Raw genomic sequence first — 21682 nt, 5'->3', positions numbered from 1 at the left:
ATAAATCTAAAATAGGCTTTCACCAAGAGCAGGGGTATATGCGTATCTGCTGTGCAAATGCCTATATGGCGAACCATTTGGAAGAGGACCTGACTTTCAAAGTGTCAGATCCTATGCTACTATTATATTTTCAAAGTTCTCCCTTATTAAACAGGTATAATGTGAAATTTCTACAGCTAGGTGATTCGTTACTGTGCACAACAAAGACAGTTAGCTTGTAGTGAATTTTTAAATCTGTATTATCTCAGAATACAAAACATAATTCAGTTACACTGAAAGCAAAATATACATTATTATTGAATCAATATATTTTGGCAGGTTATACTGAATGTAATTGGATTTTGAGCACTGTCTGTCCAAGATGCCACAGTGCTATGTGAGATCTGTATCTCACCACTCTCACTGAATTCACTCCTACTAGCTCAGCTGTCTGCAGACAGTGTTTCTGACGGTGACTGCAGCTGTGCAATTTCCATGACGTATGCAACCCACTCATAGTGAGACCACAGCTCATTCAACAAGACATGGTTTGGCTAAGAAATCCAGCTGACAGAAGAAGATGGAGTTTTAGTTTAGTTTTAATACTGTAAAAAAAAAAAATTAATAAAATATATTTTCTGGGAAAAAAAGTTCAATTTCTTCCTGCAGACTGCATTTCTGTCAAGAAGTAACTTTCAAGAGAAATACCGGACTCTCTACAGATCATTATATACATGAAAATCTGTGTTTAAAGCCGTTATTTGCAGAGGTAAATTAGAAAATAACACTATTTTATACAAGGGTATATTTTCATCCTTACTGTGAGCATTAAGCATGCTAACTTTGGAAGGTTTAATTGTATCATAGGGTGCACAAACCAGCTGACAAAATCAGGGCAGCTCTGCCTACCTTAAGGCTGGCATTTCCTTAATGTTTGAATGTGCAAACCCAAATAAAATGCATTTTACGTCTTTTTTTGGTAGTATTTTTTTCATCTAAAGAGGAAAAAAAGTAAAAATAAATTCTACTGTGTAAACTACTACTTTTTTGTGGTTCATTTCAATCACAAGGTTTGTTAGTGCTACAAGCAAAGAACAGATTTGGGGGTCAGATTCATCGCAACATCCCCACCATTGAAAACTGATACAAACAAGAAGTTTGCAGAAATTTCTTAAATTTATGCTTTCGATTCATTGATTCCCTCCCATTGCTTCCTTCTTAAAAGCAGGAAACTTATTACACAAACTCCTCATTTGCTACTGCACCTTGAGCTGTTCTTCAAAACACTTCTTCCTTCTACATTTCCCTTTATTGTCTGCTGTAATTTATGTTCCTGCTTAAAGCTCCCCTAAAGCTGGACCACAACAAAATTCAGTGAAGTATCAAAGAAATCAAGACAAAGCCTCTACTGTGTGCCAGACAGAGCATGTATCAAAACAAGCTTTAAAAAATGGAAGTCTAGAGAAGAAAAACAAGCTCTGTTAAGTCAGCAGAGCACACAGTACCATCCAAATAACTCCTAAGATCCAGGAGTACAAGGTAAAAAATAAAAAACCCTTAACTTTGGCCACATCAGCCAAAACACTGAAAAATCAGTCAGACAAAACGAAGTTGACTCATTAGAGTTGGCTGGAAGATGCATGGAAACAATGCCAGGACAAGGGCAGATTCAACACAGGCACCACTTTCTGTGGTACGCTACTTGCATGGCAATGAGTAAATGAAGAGCACGCTGGAAGGTTCTCATCAGTTGGTGACACACAGGCTAATTAAGGAGGGAAAATTTATGTTCAACTGCTGCTAGTAGCAAGCAAAAAAAGAAGTTTCTTTCACTACCATCTGTATCCAGGTAAACAGGATTCTTCTCCAAAAAGCTGTAAGCCAGGCATGCACAGGCAGAATAAGGATGATGAAAAAAAACAAATGCCAGAACTGAAGGATACAGTAAAAAATGGTAATGTGTCTGCAACCTCATAGCAGCATAGTATTGACATCACAGGATGATCATGATGCTTTGCAACTGCTTCATAAATTGTAAGGAAACTATGGGATCATATTGGCAACTTAAATTATTCAAATTCTCTGAACCTCTACAGAATAATCTAACAACTCTGGTTTCCTAAAAAAACCCAAAAAACCCAAAACCACCAAAACGAAAACCCACCACCCACAACCTACCACTTTTGAATGTGACCAAGTTATCCTAGTACCACCTCATACAGAAATTTTGAAGTTAAATTACCACACGTTTCAGTCCCAACTGACGTAAGTACAAATTTTCACCAAAAATGCTTTCCTGAAATTATTTGCTAAAACGTTCTCCAGGAACCTAAAAACTAATACACTGGGGACCATGCTATTTTTCAGGTGGCCAGAGCTTTGTGGTAGATCTGCTTAGACCTCCTCATTAACATTTTCTGTTGAGTTCCCAAAGAAGACCGAAAAGTTTTTAAACAAAACAAAAAGCTAAACTATAAACCAGGATAATTAGCTAACCTTTTAATTAAAAATATTAACCAAAAGAAAAAAAAAGGTTACTTGAATAGACACTTCAATTGCTATTCTTGAGTCTCAGTACAACCCCCCCAACTGCCTACTGTACCCTTGCAGGGCAGATGGGAACTGCAGAGCACTACCTGGTCCGAGAAAGGGCTCTCCATCACTGGCCAGGCAGAGGTCTCCATTTCCTACTCTACTACAGGCTCTCTGGATTTCTTCTTCAGCCATGGGCTCCCAGGCTGCCACCTTCCCTCCTTCACCCCACTCCAGCGCGCCCCCCCAACCCCCACCCCGAAGGCCCCTCTCCCTCTACTTCACAATGCTCTGGAGCTCTAGAAGGGAGGGAAATTCCTCCTCATCCTCCCCCCCGCTTCTCAAGGGAGCATAACCCAGCTGGGAAAAAACAGAACCAAGAGCAAACACTGTCCTTCACACTGAGACAGACCAAATGCCTATCCACACCAATATCCCACCTCCAACAGCAGGAACCTAGTGAGGATACATGAACAAAACAAAACCTACTGTTCATTTCTCTTGTATGTCCTCTCCCAGCTTCCAGCCGGCCTTGACTTGCAGACTTATTGAAACCACATCTCCAGTGGTACTACCTCCTGATCAATTCTTTTAGCATCCAAATGCTCCCAAGGCAAAGACTTACGATGAGAAATGAACCTTGTTTTGTTTGTTTTCCACTTGCTACCTGATAATGTTATTTGATGTCCCTTAGATCTGGTATTGAGGGAAACTAATCATTCCCTATTAACTTCCCTCATGCTATTCATGATCTTTTAGAGCTCAACAACCTTCTTCCCATCCTGTCCCTCTCTCTTCCTGCTCTCTCCATCTGAAAAGTCCCATTCTATTCAATCATGCCACTTAAGGAAGTTTTTCGTATCACTTAATTTTTTTTGCACCTATGCTAATTCTAGATCCTTCCTGAGGAGGTTCATCAGAACAGGACATACTACTCAACTTCTGGATGCAGCATGTGTCCATCCTGACATAATTATAGGGGTTTTGTAAAACTAGTAATTCCCAATATCAGACTGACTTTTTGGATCCAAACTAAGAAATTACTGGCTGATAAACTGATGAAGACTTTTGACAGAAGGGAAATAATTTGCATGACTACCATTTTTAAGTATCCAGATCTCATGATCACTCCAATAAATGATTTCTCCTCTTTCTTAGGCTGTAGTCTGCTCTTTCTTTAAAGCCAAAGGGGTCATACTTCAATCTTGCCAACTGCTGAAGATGAGAGGGTGGAACAGGTTATACCTTACATTTGACAGTTCAGCAATTTCATACTCGAGTTGCTTTCGAACGCTTGGGTGCATATAATTTATTTCTGACATTTCACTGTATCTGTTTTATCCCTTTGTTCTGTAAGTTTTATTGTTGACACTTAAATTCAAGACAGGGCCACTGAGATGTTCTCTGCATAGTAGGGAAACATCCCTAAGCTCCATATGAGCAATTACTGTGGAGATACCACAACATTGGTTTTGGTTCATGAAGCAACTATAATCCACTATGTTTTATCTGACTTGACCTCTTAGCAGAAATAACAACATACCAGATAACTCAGATAATTTGGAAATCAGATTTCCAGGGACAGTTCTGGAAATGATGGTAATACTCCAATGTGTAACAGGATGCAAAGAAATGCCTATCATACTAAATTCAAGATTCAAATACAGACTTCTCAAGTTATACTGGTTTGCTTACTACGTGTATTCACTAATAGCAATTCCAGATCAAATATATCTATTTTAACATAAGCATTTCTCTTCTGTGTACTGAATGCTTTGCTTTCATAGCTTAACATATTTTTTCAATTATTTTTTTATTTCTGTATGCCTGTATGTGAAACATTTTACTGTGTGTGATGCCAACTGAAAATCTTTTCTATGAAGATAAAAGGAAAAAGGAAAAAGGCAAGATGAAGCTAAAACACTCTCCCTTTGGAAAGAGACAGGAAAGTGCTATTATCTGACACAGTAAGTATCCCCAGCAAAACGTATAATTTCTGGTACCTTAGAAGAAAAACTGTTGTTAGATTTCTGAAGATGGGACTGCAAACATGGGTATCCATTAAATGTATTTATCTACCATCTACTTGAGGAACCTCATATACAGATACATAGACACATACTACATACGTATATAGCACATGACAAAATTGTTGAGTCGTATGTATCAGAGGTCTTCGTGAACACGTTAGGCTCCAAATTCTAATTTGCAAGCACATGGCTTACCATGATACGTTGAACTAAAAATTCTTGTGGCAGTTACAAAAATATCTCCTAGCACCTTCTATGCTTTACAATGAGGATCATTAAACACTGATGATCAGAGACAGCTGATCAGAATAAAGTAGGTTTTCAAGGTTAAGTATCATGAAATGGTGGCTAAGCAGATTGTATGACCATAAAATGGGGTTTGGTGAGTTAAAAGAAAATGTGATCACCTGCCTACCTAATCAAGGAGACATCCAATAAAAGTAGTCACATATGCCAAAAGAGAGAATCTCTCAGCAGCCATTTTAAAACAAAACTTAAAATTTAGGCAAGGGGGTTAAAGGGTACCAATATTACCTGAAATCTTATGTCGCTGCAAATGTAAACTTCTAAAAAAAGGATGTGATTCAGCCACTGGTATACCTGATGTAAAGGACCAGCACTCTGTTTTGTTTTTTTTTTTAACTCTTATGGCTTATAGATCACAAAATGCTACTTCCATACAAGGTTGACAAAGAGTTCGTGTCCAAAAAGTGTAACAGAGCGTCAAAACATTGCAAACCAGTTAGTTCCTGGAACGCTCTGAACATCAATCTTCTGTTTTTATTAACAAACGTATGCTAATAAACCCTAAGCTGGAAGCAGTACATTTTTCAGATTCCCTCTTTTTAATGAAACAAACAAGCTAGTGTAACTGTTAAGTTGCTAACTTGCTAGTCAGTCTGCTATTCCTGCTAAGGATTTGTATATTTATCCCTTTAAATAGTCATTAAAAGATATTATAGGAAGTTATATTTGCAGATAAAATAAAATGCAACTTAATATTTAATTATAAAATCACACTCAGTTCAAGTAAGATATAAGCTTTCTCATACTCTTACAAATCCATCATGACAGAAACAAGATAAAAAACAGGCATCATGGCATCTCTAGCACATTTTACCTTTAATTCTGCTAATCTGAGTATTAATCAATCAACCCCACAAAGTATGCACAACACTGCAATAAATCTGGAATACTATATTCCATGGGCTTAAAATTTCTTTTGCAACCACATTAAATTATCTTAGCTTAACATTGTACAAACACATTCAAAATCCTCAAAATATCTTAGCACTTGCTTTTTTATTTAGTCAAAATCCATTCCAATCCAACATAATAGCATCACAAGGTTTATTACCCTGCCGTCTAATTAGCGGAACAAACTCACAAACACCATCCACGTAAAAAATAAACCACTCTTTGGACCTGCACTGGACATCATAGTAATTAGCTCTCTAGGACTTTGTCTTTTAAACCTGAAGTCCTTAAAACAACCAACCAAACCAACAACCAAAAAACCCACAGAGAATTATTAAAACTAAAACCTCTATATGAGGACAATGATCTGCCAAAAAAACACCCTCCACAAAACAAAAAACTGTAAAGAAACCCTCATGAATAAGCAGCTCACGATTTTCTGAGAACAAGAGTTTAACCATTGCCTTGTTTCTTTACAGTGTATGTTTAGCTGGTTAGAATGTTTCTCAAAGAAATTCAAGAAATCTGAATCAGTTCTACTGACAGTCTTCCTATTTTATTATTGATAGGTGTGGACACAATACAGAGGACATTAAATAAGCTGGAAAATCATATGTAGAATGTAATTTTAAGTGTACTATATAAAGATGAAAGAGAGAACTTTTTGCCCACAGAGCATTACATAAAATAAAGACAGCTTTCTTATACAAGACAGCATTACTCATTTACTGTAAAATCCAAGCACTCGAGAGTGACTGTAAAAATCAAGTATTCTTTTGCTACTTCTTGAGTACTTGAAGTTATGTACCTATTTCTCCCCAAATTTTATACAGGGAAAAATGCTGATATGCATTAGCTATGACATAAAAAAAAAATATACATATATATGCCATCCTTAACAGAAAAATACTTGTCTTTTACAAGAACCAAGCAGGAGAGTATTCATTTGCAATGTATGTCTCAAAAATTGAGGTCTTTTTCTGACAAGAAGTCTCTTACATTTACATGCACAAAGTAGTACAGCTGACGTTGGACTGCCTTTTGTCTCTTCATGAATTTTACAGGTTTTGAATTCAAACAAATCTATGTTCATTTTTTTCTAAATTTGTCCATATTCTGTGTTTTATGCAGTTACTGTTACTATCTGCATCTAGACACCGAAACCGTTTTTCTTCATTTATGGGCCAACATCATTATTTCATTGACCATCAAACAGCATATTTGTTGATTTAGAGAGAACATTTTATCGTACCAAACTGCTGTATTTCATCTGACAGCAAGCCAACAGTAACAACTGAATTTCCCAAGTTAGTCACAATACTCTAAGGGATTTCTTTTGTTTCAACAGTTAATCCCTAGGACAACACAAATTAAAAAACAAAGTGGACACTGTTTTACTAATCATTTTAGTTTATCCAGTTATCACATTTATCTTTGTTTACCCATCATGTTGTTTTCTGGTCAGCAAATGTACAGTTTTCACTTTTAAATATGAAATTTAGCTTTAAGCATGAAGCTTTCAGACACTGTTCTTATATGGGTCAGTAGTAGTTTATAATAAATACATGTGCAAGATGAGCTCATGTTAATCTTTTGATTCCAGTATGATTACCTTACTTTTCTGAAATGGAGCAATTATAAAGATAAGGCACACTCACACAACATTTTAACACTACTACTTCCAAAATCAATTTTTTTAAAGATACAATATTGTCTTTAAAAAGCCCTTCCTAACTATTGCCTTTCATAACCGATTAAAGAACATAAGGCAAAAGAGGAGACACAAGCAAATACATTAACAGGCCAAAGAATCACTGTGAGATGTTTCTGCACTAGCCCACAGATCAAAATTCATGGTGTAAGAACAGTGATGTTTGCCAGAGAACCACAGCTCGTTTTCCCCACTGCTGCTCCCCTTCTCCCACTGATATTTGGGATTTTACTTGGTGGGAGGGGCCGCTAGGGCTCTGTGACACTTACATGCTCCCAGAAGATCTTTTTTTCCAAAATATTTTGAGTTTTAACTGCTTATATGGTAGCCAAAGGGCTTTCAGTCTCCACTGCTCTGGTTCTTCTAATTACTTTTCTTTTAATTATCCCTAATTACGGCACTGGAACCATACAAACCATGCAGTTTCTTTCAGTGGAACAAAGCCACTGCATACTTCCTCCAAAAGCTTGCAAAACTAAATTACCTCCTCACTAAAGAGAATCCTGCAATGATCCCTTCCTTCAGGCTCAAGTCAAGTCAAAGCTAGGCTTTGACCCTTTCCAAACACATCTGAAGCAAACAAGGGAAAGAAGGAGCTTCTTGGTTCAGGTGCAGGAGCAAGCACTCCTGAGGAACACGGTTGATTAGGATTTCTTCATAGAATACGGATTTTTTAAAAAAATCAAATTAATCTGAACAATCTCCTCTCCACCCATCCCCCGAAATGAAAAGAAACATACTGAGTTTGATATTTGAGTTGGAATTTTTTTAGGATAAATTCCTTAGATCTAGAATGGCATTTCAGGAGAGAGAAAATGCAACACCTACTCTGAATATGCTCACAAGCACTCCTCTGTGGAGTGCGATAGAGCTGCTTTCCATTTGGTGATCTGCCAGGTTTTAAGTAAGGACAGAAAGCTGTTCCACATCCCAAATTAATGCCCTAGAGACCAGCTTATACAGCTGGTCTGTCTCTAGGTCAATGGAAATTTAATTATCTGCACAAAAGCTTAAAAAAAGCAAGCAAGGAGATGGACACACAAATGTTGTTTAATATTTAGAATATGCGTACCCTATACAGGAGTATATGCAGAGATGCCAACAATTTCTGAGCCGTGTTAACTGAGGTACCAAAAGCAGTCTGGTTTTGCTGGCTGTTAGCAAAAAGCAGCAGCATTTGTCAGCTTAGGAAGAGCACTACATTAATGCAGCTATAATGCTTGTGAAATTCTGCCCTGTTCAGTGTCATGGATCACAGGGATGCAGCTGTGTATCTATCTTCCTACTGACCAAAATCCCTCTAAATTCCAGCTGAGCCTAGTGTTTCCTCTTGGATAGGTGGCTCTGAAGGTCTACACCTAACCAATAAACACCAGATGGACAGATCTGGGTGAAATTACTAAGTATGAATTTAGGCTTTGGGAGAGGCTGGAGAACTTGTGGTCTTATTTTAAAATTAAGTTTTCCTTTTGGGATGTTAAATATTGTAATTGTAGTAAACCCCAAAATTTTTAAACTTACCTTAAAACACTGAAAACCTCCAGTCTCTCCCATGTTTTCAAGAGCTGAACAATACTTGCTTTGTCAAACTGTGTCAGCAGACTGGACTTCCTGCTGGTGAGTACAGCAGTGCTAAAATGGTAGTGCTTATCATGACACACCAGAAAAGAAGCTACGAAAACTGGAAGCTGTTTCTAAAAAAACTGTTTTGAAATATTTCATTTTTCAAATTAAGATAAATACATTCTTCACTAAGTAGATTTGATAGCTCTCTCTTACACAGCCTGGAAAGGGACTTTTGTAGGAATCTAAAGCATACAAAACTTGTTGAGCAACTACCAGTCCATGACACAAAAGGCAGTAACAGAAACGCTGATGCACACAGGCACAGAGCTTGCAGTACCTTCATATTAGATGCCTCGGTTTCCAGTTTTGTTAGGTGATTTGAGTTATCCTCTAGCTCTTGCCGAAGGTTGGAGTTCTCCATCTTTAATGCCTCGACTTGCTTTAACAACTGATCATATGAAGCTGCGGCCATCCTGGGCTACCCTCAGCCCTAAAAAAAAAGTAAGAGAAAATACTAAATTTAAACATTTTAGGAAAAAAAACCGTATTTATCTAAACAAAAAATTCTCTCTCTCTCTTTCCCATTTACCACTCAACTTTCTAAACATTTAAATCCATTAAACCAAACTATTAATGCCTAAAACTAATGCCAGTTCAAATACTTTTTTCAGTGGGCTTCTATTTGCTAGACATGATTAAGCAAATGAAAGAAGTTCATTAACAATTGCATTAGGTATTAGGGGAAGCCAGAATACATGAAAGAAAATAATAGCATCATAGAAAAACATCCTTACTATTCGCATTTCAATTCTAACACTGAGAAACTATGCAGATAATAGACCATATTTAATCATTTTTGGATAGACAACAAGCACCGTCAACCACATCTAAAAGATGCTGACTGCCTACTTATTTTATGAAACGAAAGACAGTCACAGATGTTCCAAATTCCTAGGAATAGCACACACTAAAGGAGATGCTGTATGAAAGGCAAACAGTAAATATTGAGGAATTTCAACAGAAAAAAAGCATCAAGTGTAGTAGTAATCAAGTCTTTTGTAAAATACTGTCCAAGGCATAAAGATTAAAACAAATATACTTACAAAATTCCAGCACAAGAAGTGGTCATATTGCACAGTAGAATAAAAAGATAAAAGGCTATTCTTGATATCAAGATATCCCATATTATTTTGGGTAATATTTTAACACAGTGCTAGAACACCATCACAATTATTCAGCCATTAGAAAGGAGAAAGAAACAAATACTCCAATTTACATTATAAAATTCAAATTGTTTCACACTTTCCAAACCAAAAACCATCAAAGCTGTTCATCTAACAACGTAAGTTAACTAAAACATGGTTAACCACATTTGAAGCTCTTTACAGTTGAAGCTATCAATTTCTTATGCATCAGCCATTCAAGAAAATAAAAGGAAGCCTAGCACTTCATATACATACAAGTTACCCTTCCAATGTCATTGCAGGAATTTCATAATTATGCGGCCTGTTACTCAAAGGAAAAATATAAAAAGCTTACGGGACAACATTCCTTTTCATCGTTACTGCAGTACTTTGGAAAAGATGAAACAATTAAAAGCTCTTATTTAGCATTTTCTGTGTATCCTCTCACTAAGCCTTTGACCTTACTGCTTGTGTAACTCCTTATGTAATCAACTTTGCTCTTCCAGACGAATCTTAATTAAATTATACAGCCTACTAAAAAATAGATAAAATTATTCAAAAAGGTTTTAGTTCCTCAATACAAATTTTGGAAATTGCGTTTAATCTTTCTAAATTTAAACTCAATGAAACATGAAGAAGAATATATACCATTGAAGACAGGGACAATAACAAATGCTGTAGTGCATTTGATATGACTAGTTTATTTCCTTTTCAAGAAGCAAGTCTTCACGCCCTAAGCACCTGTCATCATCAAAGATGGGAGAAGGAAGAAGCCTGCCACTTACAGAATTGTGATCTCCATGACACTACCAGTAAGCTGAGGAAAAAAAATCCCTAACAAATTTCTTTCTCAAAAGTTGGTCATGCTTTACTGGAGACCTCATTTTTAGAGAAATGAAGGCAATCTGAAACATCTTCTCTATTCTGTGAATTCTGTGCTTTTACCATCAGGCTGTTTCACCTGAAAGGTAGAAAGCTGTCAAAGAGTTGTAACAAAAAAAACCCTAAAAAAAAAAAAAAATCAAAAGGGGCAGACTGCTTCTGTTCCATTTCATGTATGTTTTTATTTAATAAGTAACAGTTTCCATTCTTATTAATAAAACTAACAGTTGTAGTTCACATTTCTTTTCAGAACATACACTGCATGGACAATTCTGCACAAGCCCAAGGAAAGGTAGATAGAAGTGGAAACCTTTTCACATTAGTTGTCATAAATTAGTATTGTACTGTAATATTGATAGAATCTGTTGGTTTCGACTCAAGTATATCACACTTTTATTCATTTACATCTAGTTTACAGAAGGTGCTGTGTGCCATGTATTTGACATACATTTTGATTCTAGCTAGAATATCTTTTTCTCCTGTTATTTTAATTCATTATTAGTATGAACAGACAGGTAATGATAAAAAAATATCAAGTTTTTCCATTTTCTGTCCACACTAAGGAATTCTCACTCACAAAATTGGAAGTTAAAACAATCAGCCACATTAACAAGACGCATACACACAACGAAGAAAACTGAGAAAACTGAACAAGGGAGGGAGCTACAGTAGAAAGACAGCAACTACATAGCTCTGGTATTTTAAATGCAAAATAAGCTTAAATGTACTTATGTTAAATGAGTAAGGATCCAGTTTCTGAGGGGGAGGTTTGGTTTGTCTTCTCCCCCTCCTGATCACAGTTCCTAACCCTCCTTTTGTGTATTTTATTTTCGTAACATGGAAACAGGACATCACCACTAAGAGACAGCATTCTGCCTCAGACTAGGAGTCACTTCCTGATTCATCCAAATGTCAAACTTTACTCCGTGGGTTTTCAGATTAAAAAAGTGGAGTTAGCTGATTACCACAAGATGGGTAATCCAACACATCTTCATTTTTTTGTTAAATAGATGCCCAAACGGGCAATAAGCGACACTGCCACAGGCAGAAACTCACTCCTGCCAGTTTGGCATCCGGCAGGAGCCGCGCTGCCTGACTGCATCTCCGCAGGCTGCGGAGGCACTTGCCGGAAAGGCGCCGGCACCAGCAGGAACCGCAGCAATGCCTGGCAGCTGCTCTCCGCTACCAGGGCATTCACATCGGCACCCCAGGATACGGCACGAATTTTAAAGAGAACCTCCTGGGGGCGGGGAGGAAAAAGCATACATCATATCTTTTGGGAGCATGGCGAGGTTTGGGCAAAGTGTGTTTGCAGTCAGTACATCCACACTGAAAACTGGACTGAAGGCAACCAGTCCCATGTTAGCAATATGCTGTGAGCCACCTAGGCATCTGCTTCCAGCAACGCCTGCCACCGCACCGGCTGAGGCATCTGGACTTCTTGGGGGCACACAGATGTATACCTACCTCCCTGGGCCCTCCGAGATAATTCTCCTTTTCCCTGCCTGTAAAGGAAGGACTACTACGTATTTGAGAACAGTAAACTACTTTTTAGAAATAATGGATCTCACCTACCCCAACTGCACCAAGGCGTTTGATACAGTGCCACATGTAAAACCAGCCACAGTTGTAATAGAGATGAGCAGAAAAACTACATTGGTAAGGAGTAGCTCAAAGACAAGATGACACTGGGCAGTGCTGAAAGCCAAATTGTTGGCCTGGAAGCAGGTTGTTAGCAAAGTTCCCCCAAAATTAGTCTGCAACAGGTATTTTTAAATGTTTCATTATTGACCTTGGCACAAGAAGTGGCATCAAAACTTGCTCCCATAAATTCAAGAGGCTCCACAAGGTCAGAGGACTACGTGTACTGCACAAGGAATTTCATGAACTGAGAAACAGAGCAGTATAGACAGGGTGGAATTAAATAGCGTAACAATGTAAGGTCACTCATGTAGGAATCTTGTCACCTGGAAGCAGTAAGTGGGAAGAAGCAACTCGAGCCTCTCGGCAGCCAGTGGGCAGGGCACCTGGGCACTGTCAACACGAGACTGGCACAAGGAAAGGAAGCATGATCCCCAGAGTTATCAAGAGATTTTACAAAGACATGGATAAGAAAAGTGAATTTAAGTGGGTGCAGAGAAAGACGCTAAGTGATCAGGGGACTAGAAGGTCTCTCATATGAGAAGAGACTTGACAAGCAAGCCTTTGCTGCCTCAGCACAACTAAGGCTGGAACGACACAGCTACACTTTCTTATTAGGGAGGGGAAAAAACTCAAGAGAGTGAAAAATACTTATGTTAAAACACAATACTGACACAGAACAAATGGGTAGAAATTGGTCATTTATCAACGTAGGCTGGCAACGTCCATCAGAAGTTGTAAATTCAGCAACATCCTTGCCTAGCTCACTGCACAGGAAGGAACTGGACTTAGCAGTTCAGAAATCCAATCTTATATTCCTAAACTTCAATACAGAAGAATACTGTAATTATTTTCATATTTCCAAGTTATTTGTATCGTTTTCTCCTGAAATAATGAAATGCCAAAGCCATTTCACAAAAGACACCAGTATTTAATATTAAAATGGGGGAAACAGACACAGATAATGCATGACCACGAAGCAGCTTAGGCTTTCTGATGCTGAACACTGTGGAACCTCTCAGGCACTTAGTTTGTGGAGTGAAATCACAAGGCTCCATTATACACAAGCTGTTCCATGTATATTGAGCTAACACCCTCAAAATTAAAATCTGCTTCTCTTCTGGAAATAGGTTTTTACCAATAGCCTCAAACTAGACACATCAGACCAGAGTTCAGGTCCTAAAACTAATCCTTGGATTTATGCTCCAAATTATTTGAGTACAAAAAGAAGACTATTTTTAAACACAGAATACTTTATTTTTAAACACAGAATTGGTGGCATCAATAGACTGACTGTATTGCTGCATCCCCTTCCTGTAATTTCTCAGCGGTCAGAAGATTTGCCTTGGAGAAAGAGTCAAACTCTGGACCCTCTCCACCAGACAGGGTTCACAGCCACGTATCACCTCATTCACACTAGAAGTAACAAGTAACCAGTCCAAAGGAAAGCAAGGAATAGCTTACATGGGGCCCACTAGCATGAAGCTGTACCACTGCACATACACACACAAACATATTCAAGACTATTGGGGCCAGACTCAGCTGAACCAAGAATAACTAACTCTTCCCCCCCAGTACGAAACCACTACAGTGAGGAGTGGAGGGGAAGGGAAGAGGAAGAACTCTGGGCTCCAATACCCATCTCACATTTTACCCAGCCCAAGGGAAAATGCATGACACACACAACACAACCCACCTTTGCGAAGTTCACTACTAGGCTTCAGTCAAGCTCCCTTTTGCACTCTAACTCGTTTCTTCTTCGCAGAGTGGTCATCATTCAAAGGGAGGACTGGAGATACCCCGTTCTCTAGATTTACTCCACAAAATAATCCTCTTGGAATACAGAAACTTTGAAATTTAATTCCCTCATTGTAAGAAGCACCTAAAATCTAGGTATCCTACTTCCCTGACCCATATTTCTCATCATTAAGAGGTTTCTTCTCCATCTCCTATCAAAGCAAGGTGAAATTATGACAAGAAATTTCATGCTTTACTGAATCAGCAGTTTGCATGAATATACACATCAAAAAAGAATTTTAAGCTGGATATAACTCTCTTACACACTAAAATCAAAGTTAATGAGAAGCCTAAATTTATGCAAATGTACTGGTAAGATTTAGATACACATTATTCCACATTAAGAAAACTGTACCAGTAACAACTGCCCAGAAATCAAAACTTAGATGTACTCTTTTTAGTCTCAAATCCCAAGAGATAGGCAAACCCCCCAATATTCTCTGAAAACTTAAATTTTTTATGGATCAGACCATTTTTTTCTTTGAAATCAATAAGCATATATGCTCAACATGCCCTAAAGAGGTTCTACTTAAGAACCCCAACAATTTGTGATATAAATTAAATCTCCTTATGAAAATATTTCAGGCTCCCATTACTATCTTTTAATCCATAAAGTTACCATTGTTACCAGAGCATCCTATTTTTATAAAGCAACTTTCGTAGAACAAATTAGTCTTAGTCTTTTCAGAACAGAGGCTAAGAATAATCTGAGATGTAAAACCCTACTGTGTGTTTTTTCAACAATAGAGACAGAGACCTGGCACTGTCTATATGTAAAGCTAGATAATATTTTTAGATAACTACAACCTATTCGGTTCAATTTTAGAAATCTTCAATGAAATAATTACTCTGTCACCCACAATAACTGCCTGAGGGTGATTTTTTTTTTTTTTTTTTTTTTTGTTAGCAAATAAGTTGTACAGCTACTTCAGGCATCAAGATCAGGGAAAAAAGGCAAAACTACTTTCTTCAGGAAGGCCCAATCCAAAAAACACCGATGTCAACCAAGGCTCCCGTTCATGTAATTGATTTTGGATTACGAACTTTGTTGAGAGTAGTAAATCAGATGTTCAACTCTAATAAGCAAACAGACTTTAGCATTCTACTACCAGCACCAGTAAGCAGATGTGCTCCCGTGCTCTGCAACTGACATTTTTTCACAATGTAGTTTATCTTCTTAATACAACAACTTGTAACCACTGTGTCTAAAGTTTATGAATATCTAGATTATCATTTAGTAAGGTTGGAAAGGACCATCAACTCTGATTTCTTTCTACATCCACAAATTCTATCCAACTATTCAGTGCTCAGCCCAATATCTTGTCCTCATTATTCTTTGCCATTCTCACAATTTTTGTTATTCATTCCCATGTGGCTAATGGGGAATTGTTTCTTCAAGGGAGTATCACACTGAATACAGGGAAAAAGTAGTCATACCGTCACGAGATTGTTCCAATTAGTTTATCTTAAATACATTTAAAAACAGACTGTTTGAAGCACTAGGTCTAGGGGTTCTGACTTGGAAGCGGTTAGTGCTAATGCTGGGACAGCTGGGAGGGCTGCCCCCAGCTGTCTGCCCTACCCATCTCCGCAAGGTTCCCACCCAGGGAAGAGAGAAGGGCTCAGCTGCTCAAGTGGCAGCTGCCTAAACCAATGCAGATTACTGCCTGACTACCAAGGTAATCTGAAATAGGTGTCGGTTTAACTTACTACGCTGGGCCATTAACCATGATGGTTCAGCAGCTGTTACATGGCTATTTCCAAAAGAGGGGCAAGGCTGACAGACGGGGGCAAAAATCCAGCACAGCTGTTCTAAGGTAAGGCAGCCCCGCTTACTAACTTCAGCCTTAAATGGACCATTTTCATACAGTTACCTTTATCAATACACTCAAGAGAATAAAGTGAGGGTTTTTTTGGCCCTTCTTATTTTGAACATATCAAACCATGCCAATTTGCATTAATTCAATTTCTCTGTTGACTGAATCCTGTATCAGATTTTCCACTGTTTTGTTTGAAGCTTGTCTTCAAGTTGAATGGTCTATTTGTAAATACCCTTCTGCTTGTCCTTTTTCAACTCTGGCAAAACATCAGCACTCTAAGTGCTGCTGTGTTTTAAGAACTTATCAAAAATGAGCATCAGTGGGCCAGGGATTGTCTTATCCATTTCAGTTTGGGGCAAGGTTTCCAGGCTTGCTGATTTAAAAGTGTTTATCCTTCACAGACGTTGTTTAATGCTCTCCTTTCCTACTCACTGAAAAATACTCCATTGGCCTCAGATCATAAAAGCCCATTATCCTGATTCTTTCCAGATAGGGCAGAAAAATTGTATTTCTGCCTTCCCCAGCATCACACTGAACAACTGTATTATTTCCACCTGGTGAAAAGCCTACGCTTTACTAAAATGGCTTCTGTTCCTAGCATATTTAATCCTCCTGTCCTTACCTGCATTTAAGAACAAATCCCAAAACTTCTAGTCAGTAGCAGCTAGAAGGGAGGCTATTTTGTTTGGTTTTTATCTCATCTGGGCTATGTGGGCACACAAATATAACGAGAGTCTGAAACTGGTGTAAGCCTTTGGGTGTGGTTAAAAAAAATTAAGAAAATAGTCGGTACAGAATGAGAATTGTCCGTGAGTGGAACAGCAGATCTGGTACCTTCTGTTCGTGTTTTCATTCATTCTGCATCAGCATGCTCAGGTCATCAGAGGGAAGCAGGAAGGAGCAGAAATTAGCCATCACAGAAAACTGCTCTTCATCAGCTTGTTTTAGCAACAAGGGCTTTGGTACCAGAAAGTGAATTGCGAGTTATGTAACACTACTCCTTTTAATAAATTTGAAAAAGCTGTAATTGAAAAAACTGGCAACAAATTATACCAAAAGAGAGTATCTAGATTAGGTACCCTCTGAATTCCTGGGTTTTTCAGCCATGTAGAAAAAACAAGGGCCAGATGAAAAGCCATTACTATTATCAGTTATCCTAATACAATCTGTGAAAGGGTTAGTCCCTTCAAAAGGAGGCCACACAATTTTCTCTAAACCTCAGCTGCATCGAGAGGATTTTCTTCTTAGTTTTTCTATCCACTTCTGCATGAAGGTTATCTTTGTGGACAGCAGACTACAACACTTAAGTTTTACTACACCTGACCTTCCTAAATCCTTTCAACTGAGGGGAGTAGGGTAGAAAGTTTTTTTGGTTTTGTTCTTCCATAAATGAATGCATAACTTGGCAAGAGCTTTCAATCAATTATTATATTTTGGGATATTTCCTTAAGTTCAATACTTGGCCTGTACCCACCAACCATCATAGGCAGAAGCATCACCTGTTCTTCCTAACCAAAACATAACTTGGCTGATGAAGGCTCAAAACAGGAAGTGATACATGTTCTCTGCATTCTTAAAAGACCAGGAGGAAAAGGAAAGAGAAGATGATGGTCTGAACTCTTGGCTTGCCTTCCTCATTACAGGTCAAGTATGTTGGGGGTTAAGTGTGTGTGTGTGCGAGCAACAGAAATGACCCCATGTTTAGGATTTTACTAAAGAATGCTAACAATCCAAAAAACATTCCTATCAGTACAAAAAAAAAGAGTGAAATCCAGAAGACACATTTCAGGCTATTAACAGTCAAGTTCAGCTTTTATTACACTGCCAGGCAAAAAGCCCCACTTCTTCCTTTATAATTCTGGGTTGGGAAGTTCCTTAGCTGGTTAGTCATGCTGCGTTCAGAATACGACTGTGAAAATATGAAACATGATTTGCATTTAAATACTATATTGAACACAAAGCAGTCCAGACATCATTTGAATCATAACTTATATTGGCCCAGGGATGATTCACAAGCCTGAACACTCATTCTTCATGATGATCATCTTTGCTATTCATGGCTAATTGTGTATGCCCTCACTGCATATGACTTGCTCCTGTTTACTTTTATATTTCTCATAATCTTTTAAGGATTCAATTCTAGACAGCTTAAGCTATCAAAAAGTCTGAGACAGGTCTTTATTTTCCTATTTTAACTGAAAACACAAATTAAACCCAAAACCATTAACATGAAATAAATCAGCTTTAATTATAAAAAAGAGAAAAATTATTATTTTATAATAAAGAAGTATTTCCCCATATTGGGTGACCTATCAGGGTCATCTTCAGGGTTACCTTCAGCACTTGCAGGGAACAGAAGACCATTTGTCTTGCAGGAAATATATCAGCATCTGTTCACACAGGTCCTGCACAAGTTTTGGAAAACCACCAGTAGAGACTTGGTCTTCACTGACAACAACTTACTGTCACAGCATATCATTAGTAGTATAGCCTATTTTAAATAGGATTTCATTCCATTGATGAAAAAATAATTAGTCATGTTTCATCAACATATACATTTTACCAACTGAATTAAGACATATATTGAAATCCAACGTAAGAATTGAGAGACCAAAGGAACAGATTTTAGACATACGTACAAAACACTCGGTTATGATAAATGCATTTCCAACTTACACTGTACTATTCCATGTTGATGATATACTAATAGTGTACTATGACAACATGTATCAGAACATTTATCATAACCGAGTATTTTGTACAAATGTTTTGGCAAGTATCACAATAGCATTTGAGGGATGATGTTTAGGAAAGTCTGCACTCATAAATAATTTAAAGTATTATATTTAAAAGTGATCTTTTATTCAAGCTGCCATTTTTAAGAGTGTGACTACTGTTTCTTCCAGGAACTACTCTGCTTGTTACACAAGACAATACTAAGACTGTTTCTTTTTAAGACTTAAAAAGGTACAGGAAGAAGCATCACCATAATAATCATCATAATCACTAATCACTACTGTGCTTTTGTCACCCTCTTTCCTTTCAGAAAAAAGTGGTGAAAGCAACTCTGCACCTATTGTAACTTCTAATATTTAAGCAACTGTAACGAACATTCAAAATGTATAGGAGAAACATCTAGTATCACCAATATACCTTTTGAAACCAATTACTCCAAATGGTAAGTCGTCAACTGATGTTTTAAAATTTATCATCCAAATCCTCTCTTACTGATAGACAGGAAATCTATAGTTCTAAAAAAAATAGTATATATATAAGATGTTTTGAGGGGATGTTTACTATAAAGCAGAAATTTAAACTCAGTAATTTAGACTTGTATTCATCAAACATTTTTTGTGCATCACTGTATTCACCAGAGCTGAGAAGGAGGAAAAAAATAATTTACCAGTTACTTCGAGTCTCCTTAAACATACAGAAGAGTCTAGTTCCAGGAAACTACTTTCAGCACACATTTATGTGTATTTTCAAAGAACTGTAATTTTGACAAAATATTCATAAATCTATTAACTGCATCAGAAGTAACAGAAAAATTGACTAAATAGTAAAAACCGAGTAGAAAGAACATTAAGGAGCACTTTCAACAGAACAAACAGCAGAGGGGGAAGTATTTAAAAATTGAAATCGATCTATATTCTATTATTCATGTATGCACAGTAATTTACCAAAAAGACTTCTATGCAAACTAAGAAGCTATATGGTTCTTGCAACGCCTTTAGAAGGCATCTTTCCATGTATGACTACCCAAATCAAGTCAAAACCGGGCTCTGCTGATCCCTTGAAGAAAATCCTAACGAATGAAAAACGCTCCTTACAGCTCGTAGCCAGGGTCCTCCATGTAAGTCAACAGGAAGGATTTTAAATCTCGACCCAAACAGTGAATAGGATGAAATAATTTGGCAGCATACGTGTCCTCCAAAAATCGCCTCAGATTTTTGCAAAAGCAAGGAGCATTCTGCTGGCAATGACCTAATTACTAGAATGAAAGCTGCGTATCTGACAAAGGGAAAGAAAGGACCCACTGCTTCATACATAATTTATTAAGATTTCCCACAGCATTCAGGTTAAGTCGCGGACCCAAGCATCCCTTTGTGATGTTAAATGAATTTGCGAGAAGTCAGAGGATCCCGGGGCGCGCTGAAGGCGCACCGCTCCCCCCACAGCGCTCCTCGCCAGGCCCGCTCGCCGCCGGCCGCCCACCCGCGCCCGCCCGGCCTCCCGTCCCCCCGCGGCTCGCCCTTCCCGGCGAGGGGGCCGCGCTGCGGCAGCGGAGGCACCGCCGCCCGCGTCGCTAACAAAGCCGGGCCGCTGCCACCCGCGGGCAGCGCCTCGCCGCCCCCCGAGGGGCGCCTCCGCGCGCCGGGCAGGAGCTGCCCGCCCCGAGACGCCTGCCCGCCCGCCCGCCCGCCTCCCCTCCTCCCCCCAGCCCCGGAGCCCGCGCTGCGGGGCGCACGGCCGCGCCAGGGCTCCGCGGCGGCTTTGTGCCCCTCGCCGGCGGGGCGGGCTGGGGCTCGGTCCCGCCAGCAGCGGCTCCCCGCCGCGCCCGGCCGCGGCTCTTCCTCCTCCCCGCACCGGCAGCCCTTTTCCCGCAGCCCGGTTTTTGGGGGGTGGGGGGGTTAGCCACAAAAGCCGCTTTCTTCTCCCTTCCCGGCGGCGGCGCCGCCTCCGCCTCCCTGTCACGGGCGCGGGGAGCCGCCCCGCCTCGCCCGCCGCTGCCGCCCGGGTGCGGCGGTCCCGGGGGGCCGCCGCCGCCGCACTCACCCCATGGCCGCGGCCGCTGCGCCTCCATCCCGCCGCCAGCGCCCGGCGCGGCCCGGCCGGCCCCGCCCGCGCCCACCGGCTGCGCCAGCGCCGCGGCCAATGCTGCCCCGCCGGTCACGTGCCGCCCGGCGCGGCGGCGCAGCCAATGGGACGGCGCGCCCCGGAGGATGCGCCCGCCCCCTCCGCGGAGAACAGCTGCGCCCCCGCCCGGAGCCGCGCCGCCGGCCAGGCCGGAGCCGCGGCTCTCGGCACCGGGACCGGCACGGCGCGGGCGGGCCTGCGAGCAGCGCCTGGGCGCTGCCGCTGCGGCGGGCTGTCCCGCGCCCCACCACTCCCCGGGGGGGGGGGGGGGGGGGGGGGGGGAGCGCGCTCCCGCAGCCAGCCGCGGCAGGCGGGGCCCGGGGCCGGGAGCCGGGAAGCGGGGCACGCCTCCGCCGGGAAGTTAACGGGAAGGAGGCGAGGCGAGCTGAGGCGCAACGCGGTGGGAGGACGCCGTCCTCTCCTCCCGGCGCTGCGGCCGTCCCCGCCGGCGCACACCGCTGAAGGCCTGCGCCGCCCAAAACCTGT

General features: G+C 40.1%; 1 protein-coding gene across 3 annotated transcripts in view; it reads right to left on the bottom strand.

The window, feature by feature from the left end:
* The window catches only part of APC (APC regulator of Wnt signaling pathway), a 104438-nt gene that overhangs the window by 61875 nt on the left and 20881 nt on the right, over positions 1-21682 (bottom strand). For 2 of the 3 annotated variants that reach the window (XM_076362493.1, XM_076362495.1), the window contains exons 1-2: positions 21116-21166; positions 9353-9505 (exon numbers count right to left, since the gene is read on the bottom strand). In XM_076362493.1, the coding sequence (XP_076218608.1) occupies positions 9353-9487 (135 nt within the window). In that variant the 5' untranslated portion in view covers positions 9488-9505; positions 21116-21166. Of the gene's footprint in view, positions 1-9352; positions 9506-21115; positions 21167-21682 lie in introns of those variants that run through there. The other variant, XM_076362494.1, reaches the window with a different exon arrangement.

This window comes from Aptenodytes patagonicus, chromosome Z, assembly GCF_965638725.1.
Source record: "Aptenodytes patagonicus chromosome Z, bAptPat1.pri.cur, whole genome shotgun sequence".
NCBI classification, from domain to species: Eukaryota; Metazoa; Chordata; class Aves; order Sphenisciformes; family Spheniscidae; genus Aptenodytes; species Aptenodytes patagonicus.
The sequence above is the reverse complement of the archived record's forward strand: the minus strand, read 5'-3'. Positions and strand labels throughout refer to the sequence as shown.